The sequence below is a fragment of the Lissotriton vulgaris genome, chromosome 1_1 (genome assembly GCF_964263255.1).
Source record: "Lissotriton vulgaris chromosome 1_1, aLisVul1.2, whole genome shotgun sequence".
NCBI lineage: Eukaryota > Metazoa > Chordata > Amphibia > Caudata > Salamandridae > Lissotriton > Lissotriton vulgaris.
In genome coordinates, this window is record NC_141685.1 from 454,093,554 (window position 1) to 454,108,858 (window position 15,305).

Here is a 15,305-nt window from a genome sequence, read left to right on the forward strand (position 1 = left end):
TGAGCGCTTAGAAAGCTTACCACTGTCTGTGCGTTTGAAAATTACATACCAAGTGTGGGATTGATGTATTATGCAGTATAAAATTATATCACATTATTTGTTAACATGCATGAATCTGCCACTTCAGGAAGTATTTGCTCTTTCAAAGAGCATACCTTACCAGAGAGGAAAGGCTTTAAAGACATTTGCTTTATCTAATGTGGCATGATCTGAAATGTCCAGTTGGGAAGGCTTTTTGCATGCTCTGTAGCATGTTGGAATATTTTGAATGGTAGTATGTGTGCAGGTTTAAATTTCAAGTGTGAGAAATAAGCAAAAAAGCAGTTGGATAATTGGTGCTGCTGGTGCTTTGTTGAGAGGACCCTTAAACTGAGGTTATGAATTCTGGAATGCATCTTGATTTCAGATTCAGGATTCGAATCACCATAAATTTAAGTAAAATTTTCAAAGAGAAGCTGCATAATCTAGAAATGAAACCTCCAGACGTCTTGAAGGACTGGGTTTTCTTAAGACCCAGCGGTGCCAGGGGACAACACCTGAAACCTTTGTGGGTAACCTGTTCCGACGTACAAATGACAGAGACACGGGACACTTCCTTCGGCGTCAAAGATTTGGGGTTTATTACTGCAGGGAACACAGAAGTCACGAGAAGTACATAACGTAGGTTCACGGAGCCTGATTCGAATTGCTACTGTGGGTTGCTCCTTTTATACACATTTCTCTCATAGGTTAACATGATACACAAAGGTTTACAACTTGGTTCCCATCATAAACCACAAGGAGTTACTTTCATGTATTCAAGGTCCGGAACATAAGTACGGAAACATTTGGTGGTTCCCAACTGTAAAAACCCATCTTCCCACCATTAGTACATTCCAATTGGCAGTAAACAGATCGAAGAAGGAACAGTAACAGGTGCATAGGAAGGCAGAAACAGTGGGGAGATCGGAAAGGGTGTAAAAGGGGTGGTATCGGGAAACACGAGCTGCAGGCATCAAAGGGACGTGCCTAATGAGATGCACGGCTAAGACAATAGACCGGCACGGCAAATGAGCCTCGAGCTGGGCCATCTGCCTTACAGTGCCATCCCCCTCATCATAAAGACACTTTCAAAGGAAACGTGTCTTCCGCAAGAGTCTTGGGAATCCCAGGGTCGCGAAGCGGACAGCGTCCGTTCGCTGGCTCCTTGAGGGCAAGAGATAAAATGGCTGCCGTATCTAAGATGGAACCCGTGGGTACAGATAGAAAAACCCACGAAACAAACAAACGGTTTAGGTTAGCACAGCGAAACTGCGTACACCCACTAAACTCGTCATTTGCGGTTCATAGATACCAGACTCGACCATATTCGTGCGAGTCGAAAACACCACTTACGATCGTCACGGAACCTCAGACGCTCCTTTTGCCCTCATGTAGGCAAGCACTAGTCAGATTCATATTCGATATTCATCAGACCATCTAGATGTTGCTGTAGCATAATTCTATCCATCTGAGCTCCTTTGGTAACAGGCGGCTGTCTTATACACGTCGTAGCACAGAGGCCACATAAGGCAGGACCACACTGCACACAAAGGCAACACGTGAACAGAAATGCTACAACAGCCCCGATGATCATCAGAATCTTCCAACCCCAAGTCAACATTAGGCCCCAAAACCACCCAAGTAGCGTCCAATCCCCTACGTCCACGTGTATGGACTCAGAGATCTTATGCAACTTTGAGATGGCTTGATAGACAGTCGGAGCGTTATCTGGAATGAAAATACAGCAGCTCGAATGGATCACCTTACATACTCCACCTCGATCTGCTAGAACAACGTCTAAAACCATACGGTTTTGTAACGTCATGAGCCTATCCGCCTGAAGTTCTGCGGTGATATTACCAAGGGCACTGGCAGTGATATTAGCGGTCGATTCCACCACTCGAGTCAACTGTCTCAGGTTCCTACTATTAACCATAGGTCCCCAAAACGGAAAGAAACCCTTGAAAAAGTCTCCTGCCTCTTGACCGGCAGTGTCCTCTTCGCTAATCACGCCCCTCACAACTCTAGTCTTGTGGTAATCTGCACCTACGGTAAACGTCGGAGGCAACAAATTTGCAATATAACATGTGCCCGCAAAGTCGGAGGGCAACCACGTATACGCACGATCATGGCAGACAAAGTACGTACCCTTGGCAGTCAGAAACACAGGGGACGAGAGCATCGGCAAGACATATGTCTCGGAGCAAGCACTCTCTCCAAGATGAGCTCTCGGTTTTCGGCCACGACCTTTTAGACAGAAATTACCAAGGTGGGGTACGATCCATATCGGAGACGAGCTTCTAAGCTGTCTTTCACCCACGAGCGCACTATACTCAGCCTCACTCAGATCCCTATAGGCTCGTACCTCCTCCTCTGGGATGAGCGACGGCTCATAGATATCCCTATCTAAATCAGCGATCGCTATAGCCAAAGGCTTGTGATACGGACCAGGACCAAAGTGGGAAAGACGTGGCTCTCGATTGGGGTAGGAATCTAGTGCGCTTCGAAACATTGTTTGGAATGCTCGAGCTGAACCCTGGGAACTATAAGGAAGAACCAGATATGGAATTCCTTTATCCGTGGTATGTGGCATCAACCCACACACCCAACAATTAGTAGTATTTACCACTAACTGATGCTGATGAAGGAGCTGAATGAAGGAATTATTTCTAAATTCCGCACGTCTAGCCTGCTCGTGTTGAGGTAAGATGTGGAAGGAATGAGGAGAAACAGTGGAGATAGTTTTAGGTTCAGGAGAAGGGGTAGGTGAGGCAGAAGGCAAAAACATCAATATCAAGTAATACACCCCACCCACCAATAGCGAAGAAACAGTTAAAAACAGTAGGAACATTTGAATCATGAAGCATTTTGTTCGAGTAATTTGTTGCAGTTTGAATCTTTGCGCCTGAGCTTTTTTCAAGTCCATCAGCTTTGAAAACGCCATCCTCTAAAACCGTCCGCAACGTTTCTTGACGCACTTCGTTCTGTGTAGCAGTAGTCAATCCCTAGGAGTTCCCAGGAACCGACGGCCTTTGACCTAGTGTCAAGACCTACTAACCAGAAGAAAGTACACGCGCGGCCCTACGGTACACCTGGATGCAAGGTATCTTAATTCACAAATATATACAAAGTCTCTCAGCTGTGGAAGCAAAAACACAGATGTGGAAAAACTCAACATTTACAAAATCACAGTTGTACGAGTGTTTTAGACTGATCGTGGCAATGGGGTAACGTAAATGTCGAGGAACAGAAGCAAATTTTATTTGTCCTTGGTATTAGATCGCAAAAAGTATTGGCTCTTTCCAGGACGTGTCTGTTCGTCAAACAATGGATCCGATGAGGGAACAGAGTTCTGTTGATCAGTCAATTTTTCAGATCTTGAGCTTGTGGTGACAAATGTTCAACAATGTCGTTCTGCTGCACTGAGGACTCTCCGACAGGCTGAGCGTCGCTGAAAGGTACGAAGGTCTGCAATCTTTCAGTTTCAGACGAAGCAATGCCCTTCCTCACCCACGAGTCCGCCGGCAAATGTATAGGTACCTTTTTGGTGTGGGTGGCATGCACCCAGTTCTTCCGGCCTTCCAAACGGACAGCAGTTCTCGTGGCAAGGAGGACTTGGTAGGGTCCAGTAAAGCGGGGCTCAAGGTTTCTTTTACGTCCAAAGTTCCGCGTCACCACCCAGTCTCCGGGCTGGAGCTGGTGGCCTGGACCCTCCGTCTGCGTCGGCAGTGCTTCAAAGACCTGTTGGTGAATTAACCTCAGTTTAGCAGTCAGATCATGAAGATAATCAATTAACATTGGGTACTCAAGATCAGAAAACACACTCGGCCTAGGAACCCCCCAAACATTCGCAGGACGGCCGAACACTATTTCATAGGGGCTGAGCCCTACTCGGGAGTGTACAGTCGCCCTTGTTGACAACAAAGCTAAAGGCAAAGCGTCAGGCCACGAAAGACCAGTCGTAGCCTGAATCTTCGCTAGTTTTAGTTTAAGGGTGCCATTATACCCTTCAACTAAACCTGCTGACTGGGGATGATTGGCGCTATGGAATTTCTGAGTAATTCCAAGGCCCTTACACACACTCTTCATCACACTCCCCACAAACTCACTTCAGTTATCAGACCATACAATCCGTGGCATTCCATACCGAGGAAAGTATTCCTTCAGTAGGATTTTCGCAGTGGACAGAGCAGTGTTGTCTTTGAGAGGGTAGGCTTCAATCCATCGGGAGAATGCGCAAACCACAACTAAAACGTATTTAAGGTTATTGCATCGCTCCATATGGATGAAGTCTAGCTGAATCACTTCAAAGGGACATGAAGGGGGAGCAAAATGGCCAGGAGGTGTAGGGGTTCCTTTTCCAGGGTTGTACATCATGCATATCATACAATTCTTCACCAATCTCTCTGCACACTTCGCGATACCATCATTCTTCCATACAGGGGACAACAACTTGCAGATACCTTTCGCACTAATATGTGCTAACCCGTGTGCCATCGTCACAACAGCTAGCACATACGCGTCTGGCAACATCCATCTCTTATGTTCCGACAAATCAATCCAACACCCATTCGCATCCAACTTTCCCGTACTCTCTTTCCACTTCGTCTTTTCAGTCTCGGTGGCCTCGTTCTGTATCGTTTTCACACTCTCGATGGTATCCTCGCACATACTAGTCTCTGTAGGCCACCTAACCAAACTCGTCACATACATTCTGGTGCTAAGGTTCCGGGCAGTCTCCTTAGCAGTCTCATCAGCGAACACATTACCTCGACCAACATCATCCGTCACCTTACGATGCGCACTACATTTAACAATCGCCACCTGCTCAGGCAATGTAAGTGCATCCAAAAGATCGTTCACAAGCTGTCCATGCTGAATCTTAGTACCATGCGATGTCATAAAACCTCTCTCTCGCCACAATCGTCCAAAACTATGGGCGACGCCAAAAGCATATTGGCTGTCGGTAAACACATTCACCCGTTTCCCTTTCGACAATACACACGCTCTAGTCAAAGCGATCAGCTCTGCAGCTTGGGCAGAATTCTGATTCAATCTCGCAGCTTCCACGACAGTATTCAAAGTTACCACAGCATACGCAGTCGTCACATCACCATTCGGCAATTTAAAACATGAACCATCCACATACAAGGTCCCATCGGGATCTTCCAAAGGAGTGTTTTTAAGGTCCACGCGACCTTTCGTTTCCTCCTCAGTCCGCAAGTAGCAGTCATGAGGTGTTACTTCATCTGACTCCATGCTAATGGGCAACAAAGTCGCCGGGTTCAGGACATTACAGCGTTTTATCTGAATGTGACTTGCCAGAAGCGTCAACTCATAACCAGACAACCTTGCACTCGTCAGGTGCTGAGTTTTCGTACGATTTAAGAGAGTGTCAACTGCATGCGGAACCATCACCGTAAGCATATTATCCATGACCAATCCTGCTGATTGTCGGATGGACACTGCAGCTGCCGCAGTTGCTCTCAAACAACTCGGCAATGCTCTAGCTACCGGGTCCAAGGTTGAGGAAAAATATGCACATGGACGCTGCTTACCACCAAAAGGTTGCGTCAAAACACTCAACGCACAACCTTCTCTCTCGTGAACGTATAGTGTAAACGGCTTACTGTAGTCAGGGGTACCTAACACAGCCGAACACAACGCGTCACGTAGTTCAGAAAAACTTTTCTGACATTCTTCCGTCCATGGTAAAGGAGTTGGAACATCCTTACACGTAAGAGCCACCAATGGTTTCGCGAACAGTGAAAAATTTGGAATCCACTGTCTGCAGTATGACGTGATACCCAAAAAGGCACGCACATCTCTCTGAGTTGTTGGCACAGTCATTCGGGCAATCGCTGCAATTCTCTCTGGGGTCAACCTTCTTCCCTCCTTTGACAATAAGTGACCGAGATAGGTAACTTCTTGACAACAATATTGAAGTTTAGAAGGTGACACCTTGTGATGTAAGTCACAGAGATGCTGCAACAACGATACCGTAGCAATTTTGCAAATGTCCTGAGTATCTGCGGCCACCAATAAGTCGTCAACATATTGGATCAAAGCCGCACCAGCCGGCAACACAAACGCATCCAATTGGCCCTTCAAGGCTTGACTGTATATCGATGGACTCTCACAGTAGCCCTGAGGAGCACGTTTAAACCGGAAGCTTCGGCCATCAAGAGAGAAACCGAAAAGGTCTCTACTTTCCTCAGCAATCGGTATACTGAAGAAAGCATTCTTCAGATCGATCACAGAGAACCAAGATGCAGAGGCTGGAATCAGAGTCAGTAGCGCCGTGATGTCAGGCACAACAGGGAACTGAGGAATCACAATTTTATTTACTTCCCGTAAATCGATAACAAAACGATAAACAGGTGGTTTTGATGGATCCGTGCGCTTCAAAATGGGCAGTACAGGGCTATTGCACACGTTTCCCCGAGTCTCCTCGATAACATCTTTTTCAATCAAATCGTAGATAATGGCTAGCAATGCTCGCTCACCATCAAGGGAGATACGATACTGGGGAATACGTGGCAAGCGCACGTTAGATTTCAAATGAACGACATAAGGGGAGATGTCATGCAGGCCCACGTCGTTGGGACCGGTTGCCCACAAAGATGCAGGAAGAGAACTCAATTCCGGTGGAAGCTTATCGAGAGATAAGTACATTGGAGAGATAACTCTCTCACCCAAAGTAAGCTTTACTCCCGCAGGAGAACAATACAAAGTCGCATACAGACGTTTCAACAAATCCAGACCCAAGAGATTTTCACCACAACCAGTGGTCAAAATCAGCGGAGCTTTCAGCTCACGAGGCCCAATCGTAAGAGGCAAAGGGCGCGAAACCGGATTGCTAACAGGGGCGCCCGAGAATCCAACGGAAACATTTGTTAAGCCAGACAAAGGTGCGCCAGGGAGTTTCGAATGCATTATGGAACTTTTCGCTGCACCAGTGTCCAACAGAAAAGGCTCAACGACGCCCGAGGTGGCAACTGCGACGTAAGGCCCTCTCTGATCAACCGGAACTGATACTACTCCCTCTCCTTGTCTATGGCTGTCCTAGTAATTACCGTCGTCAGCATCCTGATCGACGTAAAATTCATCCACATTGTACTGAGCAGATCGCCCTTGCGACGATCCACGCTGATCAAAACAATTATTAGAATCAGAAGTATTATTGGAACGATCATTGTGAGCACCACGCCCTCTACCACGTGATGTCTGTTGAGAACCACCACGACCTCCTCTAGACGAATTACCACTATTGCGCTCATTGAGAACTGGACAATTGAATTTCAAATGGCCCTCGTTCCTGCAATAGGCACACGGATTGTACCCTAACGATGATCTCTGCGAAGAGGAATCATTTCGTGATTGTGACCTATTTGACTGAGATTGTGATCTGTTCCGCTGTTGCGAGTCATTCTGATTTGAACGAGGAGGATACGCCTGTTGCAACAACACTTTAGTTTTAAGCTCTTTCGTTTTCTTGTCAGCACGATCGTTCTCCTCTTTCTCCCTATTCTCATAATATTGGGCCGTAGCCAATATTTGAGCAGAAGTAGAAACAGCCCACGCACTTTCTGAATTTCGCAATTTGTTGCTTAAGTCAGGCAGTAAATTCGAAACAAACTTGTCCACAAACAATCACTGGCCTCCTTCAGTACCCATGTCTTGACCACTATGGTCAATGAAAGCCTCCTCAAATCTCGTAAAGAAATCAGAGACGCTTTCATCCTTCTTCTGTTTGCAAGCGGACAACTTGTCCCAATTTACCTTCATAGCTGGCATAAGCGTTTTCATCAGGGTAATTATTCTCTGAGGGAGATCCGTAATGAGCTGTTCAGGTTTAGCCCCACCAATTTGTCGTGTGTCTGCCGCTACAAGAGCAGCCCAATCACCACCTAATTCTGCCGCATGGTTTTCTTGACGAATCTTTGCCCATACCGGTTGTGGTACGACATTGCCGAACAGCATATCGATATCGGCAAGATTCATTATCGTAGCGTCTACAAGCTGCGATAATTCCTTATAATACCCTGCAGGATTTTTGCGAGGGTCAGGCAAAGATTGCTTCACCTGCAGAACTTCCGATCGTTTCCACGGGAGATGAATCCATACTCTCTGGAAATGCGGCAAGATCGGCGGTTGCCGAGTAGCATCACCTGGCATCCATACTGGTGGAACTTCGCGCATGGGATACTGACCAGGCGCGTCTAATGGTCCCTCAATGTCTTCCACGAACACTGCCCTAGGCATTATAGAAGGACGAAAAGATAATAATCGCTCAACAGCGCGTCGAACATTGGAATCGACTATCATTCCGCTTGAAAACTGGAGCTGTAGATTAGTCAAAGCAGTCAATACATCGTCCGATGCATCGGCCGATATTTGATCACGCAAAACTTTGCACATTTCTTCGAAAACGTATCTTTGTGTCGGTATATTGAATTGACAGAACGTATCAAGCACCGCACGTGGTGGATTTCTAAGAGGGTATTTCATCCAAGTCATCGCCATATTATACAGCGCAGCACGTTCCCGATTACCGGGAAGCTGACTACGTCTTTGAGGACCGTCCGAACCAGCGGACTCAAGAATAGGTCCTAGAGAATTGAAAAAGTTAGCAGCAACAGAGGGGGTACGACGTCGGGTAGATGGAGAGGTATAACATAGGGGATTAACAAGAGAAGAGTCGGAAACAGACGAAACAGCAGGAGTAAGTAGAACAGGAGCAGAAGCGGGAGCAGGAGTATGAGGAAGTACAAACGGTGGAGCAGTAGGAACAGCAGTAGGCAAGGGAGCAGGAACTGTCGGAAGAACGGGTACAGGTTGAGGAACAGGTTGAGGAACAGGCACAGGAGCAGGTACAGGGGGAACCACAGGAGCTGTGGTACCCTGTGCGTACGGAGGTGGTGACTTCAGAAGATAGGACAGTAAAGGGTCCTCAACTAATTCCTCTTTTTTATCCGACCCCGTTGGCAAAGCGGGGTAACACTTATCTATAGACATACGCTGAAGCCTATCGAAAACTTCCTTTTCCTCCTTATCTCGCTGAAACTGTTCTGCTTTCCTCACTATGGTAGCAACTCCATCTCTCTGATTGCGCTTTGTCTGTCTGATTTCTTTCTGTTTGGCTTCTTTGCGCCACAACCGAAAGGCATCAAACATGGCCGGCCTTGATTTTTTCTTAAACAATTTAGCCTCGAGGTTATCTAAAATCGGAGTCTCGAAACTACCATGAGGTGGCCAACTAAGGACACCGTCCTTTTTAGTATAGCGAATCCAATATTCATTAAAGGTAATCGGACCTAACCCATGCTTGCTATATAATTCATAAGTTGGAGTTCCAACCAGAGGTATCGGACACGAGTCCTCCAGTCGGGAATCCGCACCACAACGACCAAAACAACTGAACAAAGTACTACGGCCAGGCATCTTGCACACTAGCTGAGTTTCACAAACTTCAAGGGTTACGGGATTTACCAAGTCCCAGCAAAGAGCAAAAACCCTTGGTTTTTGGCGACTGCAGACGTCAAATATTACAACAAAGAACCAAGTACTAAGAACCACAAATGCAATGGAACCATGCAACAACTAAGCACCCACAACTAAGGACTCTGGGAGCGACCCACAAATACTTAACTCAAAGATCGATGGCGTCACCAGGAAGGCCCGTCAATCGTCTCGCTGTACAAAGGTCTACGCCAGGCGCCAAAACAGGTCTACAGTCAGGGCAGTAGTCCGTCGCAGCCGTCAGGAGGTGGGAATCTTCGCGGGAAAAGTCGTCGGGCCACTTGTTTCGACAACCGGATCGATGAAGCGGGGTGCACCTTCCCTCGGAGATTTCACACGAAGTTCCTCACGATCGTCGGGCTTGGACTGGTACCACTGATGCAGCCCCACGTAGGGTGCCAACTGAAGGACTGGGTTTTCTTAAGACCCAGCGGTGCCAGGGGACAACACCTGAAACCTTCGTGGGTAACCTGTTCCGGCGTACAAATGACAGAGACACGGGACACTTCCTTCGGCGTCAAAGATTCGGGGTTTATTACTGCAGGGAACACAGAAGTCACGAGAAGTACATAACGTAGGTTCACGGAGCCTGATTCGAATTGCTACTGTGGGTCGCTCCTTTTATACACATTTCTCTCATAGGTTAACATGATACACAAAGGTTTACAACTTGGTTCCCATCATAAACCACAAGGAGTTACTTTCATGTATTCAAGGTCCGGAACATAAGTACGGAAACATTTGGTGGTTCCCAACTGTAAAAACCCATCTTCCCACCATTAGTACATTCCAATTGGCAGTAAACAGATCGAAGAAGGAACAGTAACAGGTGCATAGGAAGGCAGAAACAGTGGGGAGATCGGAAAGGGTGTAAAAGGGGTGGTATCGGGAAACACGAGCTGCAGGCATCAAAGGGACGTGCCTAATGAGATGCACGGCTAAGACAATAGACTGGCACGGCAAGATGAGCCTCGAGCGGGGCCATCTGCCTTACAGTGCCATCCCCCTCATCATAAAGACACTTTCAAAGGAAACGTGTCTTCCGCAAGAGTCTTGGGAATCCCAGGGTCGCGAAGCGGACAGCGTCCGTTCGCTGGCTACTTGAGGGCAAGAGATAAAATGGCTGCCGTATCTAAGATGGAACCCGTGGGTACAGATAGAAAAACCCACGAAACAAACAAACGGTTTAGGTTAGCACAGCGAAACTGCGTACACCCACTAAACTCGTCATTTGCGGTTCATAGATACCAGACTCGACCATATTCGTGCGAGTTGAAAACACCACTTACGATCGTCACGGAACCTCAGACTAACAGTTGGAACATCGAGGTCTAAGAATGTTTCCTCCAGTATTTTGATGACCAATTGAATTTTAAGAAACACAGTGCATATTAAAAATGTGTGCCTCTTTTGTCATCTATGTCTTGCCTGTGATACAGAACTACATTTGGAAACACCAGTTAAGTTCTATCTTTTTTACTATTTTGAATTTTAATAAATGTACATATATTGCTCCGGGAGTAATAGTAACAAGCACAATTGATAAATTAATCGCTTTCACAGAATAATCAACCATTTGGCCACTGGAAGTGATAAATGGCTCATTCAAGTGTACTATATGATTTTTTTTTCGCAGGGCGGGGGAAACTCCTATGAACACCTTACTTGAGCAGGGCTCCCTTGCTGAAATTCAGATCCAGTATTACATCTGGCTTTCAGCAGTGCCAATTGAGTTTGTGGGTGGAACCAATAGAACAAGTGGGTGGAGCCAGTGGAGAAGTGGGTGGAGGGTGGAAAGTGGGTGTGGTCTCCGATAAAACATCTGAGCACCTGCACTTCATTTTTTTACAAATTAAGCACTGCTCTAAGGCTATCTTTTCAGATGGGGGAGATGACCCTTCTCAAACATCTTATGGTCTGTGTCTATTAGACTCTTCAGAATTGTGCCACTAAAAGCAGATACTTGAAAATAGGTCTTAATAAGTGTGTGATTTATTCTAGAAGGGGTGGTAAATTTAACTTCTATATAATGACCTGCATTTAGCCAGGTTTCATAGAAACTTTAAGAAATAAATTATGTTTCTAACATGTCCTGAGGGTTTTTTGTTAATCAAACAACCTGTCCTTAGATTTAATTTCTAGACCTACTGATTCTACAGTTCAAAACATTTGCCTGATTGGCACAACGGGTAGTATTGTGATAATTTTTTTAAAGTCTTGCACTCTATTACTGTGATTTGAATCATTCATTCAGAAATTGTTAGCGTAAAGCTGCATTAGCAGAAGAAAATCTGTCTTCATACAAGCAAAGTGTTGATTGTCAGGCATTAAATATGATGACTGCAAATATTTCTAAATATGTTTTACATTTATTGTACAACTATTGCCTGAATTCAGATTCCAGAGCTGATTTCCACGTGGGCGAAGTGATTCAGCAGAGTGGACATTGCCGTTAAGTCTTTTCACATAGTTTGTTCATTGCTTGGGAATCTATTGTGGCTTTACAGGATGCCATGCTAGCGAGTATACAACTATGTATTTCTAAAGCAATTTCTGAGGTTGGGCATTATGAATTTCTTCACAATACCCCCTTCCTGTCCTCAGCATTTGAATGATGAGTGATACCTTCTTGTTATTGCTTCTCGAAGACAACCATTATGGACACAGTGGTGGGTTGATGTCTTCACATTCTTAATGATGCTAGGGGCTTTCTGATTGCAAAAAGTTAAAAATACAAAAAGTACTGCAACTCCACTAAAAGCAGAACGGGCAATATTTGGGTCATTCCATGTAGACATTGCAAGCTGCAAAACCATTGTTTCTGATAAGTAACCTTTCTATTTGTTTTACTCTATAGTATTTGAGTTATAAAAAGGGAGGAAACGTATTGTGTAAGAATACTGGAGTTAATACAGTGAGGAACTTTACCTATTTTCACTGAACATTTTTTCTCATTAGATGCCATTCTTCAACTTTCAATGAAGTATACTGAAAGATATAACCAGATCCCCCCAACAATTACTTTCAACACGATTCCATTTCATCCAAATGGTAAGCAAAATGTTATGCCAATAATTGATCTGTAGCGAAATTTAGACAATACACTTGTTAGCTTTAAACTAACACTAATATATTAACATTTAATGTTCAGTACAACAAATTGACGAGGGGATAGGTTAAGAACAATAAAGTTCCTTTTGTGCTCCAATAGAATTTTTTTAATCTAGATTTGTGAATATGTGTGTTACTAGTTACGTTAATTGTAGCTGAAGTGAATACATTAAAGGTGAGTGTTCAGAAAATACGGAATTTAGTAACACTTCTCTTTTGCGTAAAGTGTTGGGGCAAAATCATTTTATGAGCTTTCATCTGCAAACTATTGGTTTGTTTTTTTAGTTCATGTTAAATATGTCTATGGGTTAACGTTTTCTATACACCAACACCCTGGTGAAAAATAAAAAAACCCTTTATTATAACGCGGACTTGTTTTATGTATCATGTCACTTGAATCAAGGATTCTTACAATTAATTTGATACAATGTGCAATATATCTAGTCACAATTACCTGTGGCTAGATTTACGTGAAATCATTAGGGGCTTTAAACCTCCATTCCATTCAGAAGTGAGAACGTCAAAGTTTACTCTCCACTGCTGTGCAAGTTTCTAAAATTTCACGCAAGAAGAGTTATTTCAACTGGTACCAGTCCTTTGATTCACTTTTCTGCAAACTCCTTACTGTGGTTGGAAAAACCAGAATCTTTATTTTCACCCAGCTAAAAGATGTTTTACTTTTAAAGCACAAAGCCACCATGTCCAGAAGCCATCAATCCAATGTGCACACTGGCCTCTTCCTTTAGTCCCCTCTGTCTCATAGTTGAAGAGAAGTTTACGTCCAAAGTTGCGAGCCATCATGTGACTTCTTTATTTCATGAGTACTTTGGTACTTGAATTAATTTAAGTAATTTGGCTCTTCCATATCCTTGTGGTTCGTGGTTCCCTTCAAATAGATTTGATCAGATTCCTTAGTTTACCACTGGGCTTGAGACACTGGTGACTGCACCTGCCCATTTTGCCGAATAGATTGTCTTTGGCTTGTTGTAAGGAGTTTTCAAGGTAAGGAGAGTGCTTCTGTTTCTTTGTCTGAAGCTACAGGTGAGATGTATCTTCTGTTTCCTCTGACATGATTCCTTTGTGGCAAACACAAGGAGATGATGGACGGAGTGATGAATCTTTTCAGACACTCACAACCAGTCACATCTGGGTTGAATCCATCATCGTTCTTTTTCTCACTTCGCCACCTCAGTTCATAACCAGCTATATGCAAATCAATCTTGGCGCTGTGTCTCATGGGAACAGTCCAGCCTGAACTCTCAAGCCAGGTCTTCCCTGACCCGGATACAAGCATCCTGGGACCGGTTTCAGGGTAACACCACTCATCAGCCAGGCTAGCTTGAATCCAGTAGCAAAGAGAGCAAGGAACCCACGTCTGGGCATACCCTGCCAACTTATGGCAAACAAAGCAAACACAATGAGATGATGGATGGAGTTCTGAAACTTTTCAGACACTCACCCCCAGTCACAGATCTGGGTTGAATCCATTATCATTCTTTAGCTCACTTCGCCACCTCGGTTCAGACCCAGCTATATGCATATCAGTCTTGATGCTGTGCCTCATGGGAACAGTACAGCCCGAACTGCCAAGCCTGGTCTTCCCAGAACTGGATACAAGCATCTTGGGACCGGTTTCGGGGTAACACCCCTCATCAGGCAGGCTAGCTTGAATCCAGTGGCAAATTGAGCCTTGTTTACCCTATGTTGGCATCGTATGCTAAGACGTGGGTCCCTTGCTCACTTTGCCACTGGGTTTAAGCTAGCCTGGCTGATCGGGGGTGTAACCCCGAAACTGGTACCAGGATTCTTGTTTCCAGGGAAGACATGGCTTGGCAGTTCAGGCTGGACTGTTCCCATGAGGCAGAGGGTCAAGACTGATTTGCATATAGCCATGTCTGAACTGGGGTGGCGAAGTGCGCTAAAAAATGATGAATTCAACCCAGATCTGTGACTGGCAGTGAGTTTCTGAAAAGTTTCAACGCACCGTCCATCATCTCCTTGTGTTTGCTTTGTTTGCCCTAAGTTGGCTGGGTATGCCCAGACGTAGGTCCCTTGCCCAGACTTCGGTTCTTTTCCCTAACTACCTGCTCAAGGTCCTGGCATGTACTACTATACTCCAATCTTTCATTCTTCACATTGTTATTGCTTTCCACCAACAATAGCAACCTTACCGGTTGGTATAGTAAACTGTGCCAGTGGCTCATCTATCCTAACACCCCTCTACACACACACTGCTCCTAGGACATTACCCTGGCGACCACACTGCCCTTTGCTTGTAGTTCTTAGGTGACAGATTTTAGAATCACCTTTCAATGGTATCCTTAATCTTTTGTCGTAGGGGTTGGCTTGTGGGTAGAGTGTCAACCTCCTGCGCAGCTTCGCCAGAGGGTTCTCAAGCCCATTTTACATCTTAAAGTGATTTAATGTCAGCCCTGGATGCTCCCACCAATCTTTAACAATTCGACTTAGTCACTCGACCTCAGTCCATCTATTTTTTATCACCTGCCATATGTTTGGAATGTGATGGGGATCCTTTTGGCCTTTGAGTCAGTGTGCAGTGCCAGTGAAGCATCATCTGAGAGTAATGATTTGGCCTTGTCAATGGGTTTAGTGCTGTGAAAACCTAATAATGTATTTCAAATTGTGTCACA

General features: G+C 45.1%; 1 protein-coding gene across 1 annotated transcript in view; it reads left to right on the forward strand.

Moving 5' to 3' along the window:
• Nucleotides 1-15,305, forward strand: part of UBE2U (ubiquitin conjugating enzyme E2 U) — a 198,554-nt gene that overhangs the window by 39,183 nt on the left and 144,066 nt on the right. Inside the window, 1 exon segment of the mRNA XM_086925322.1 lies at nucleotides 12,502-12,594. Coding sequence (XP_086781448.1) covers nucleotides 12,502-12,594 — 93 coding nt within the window.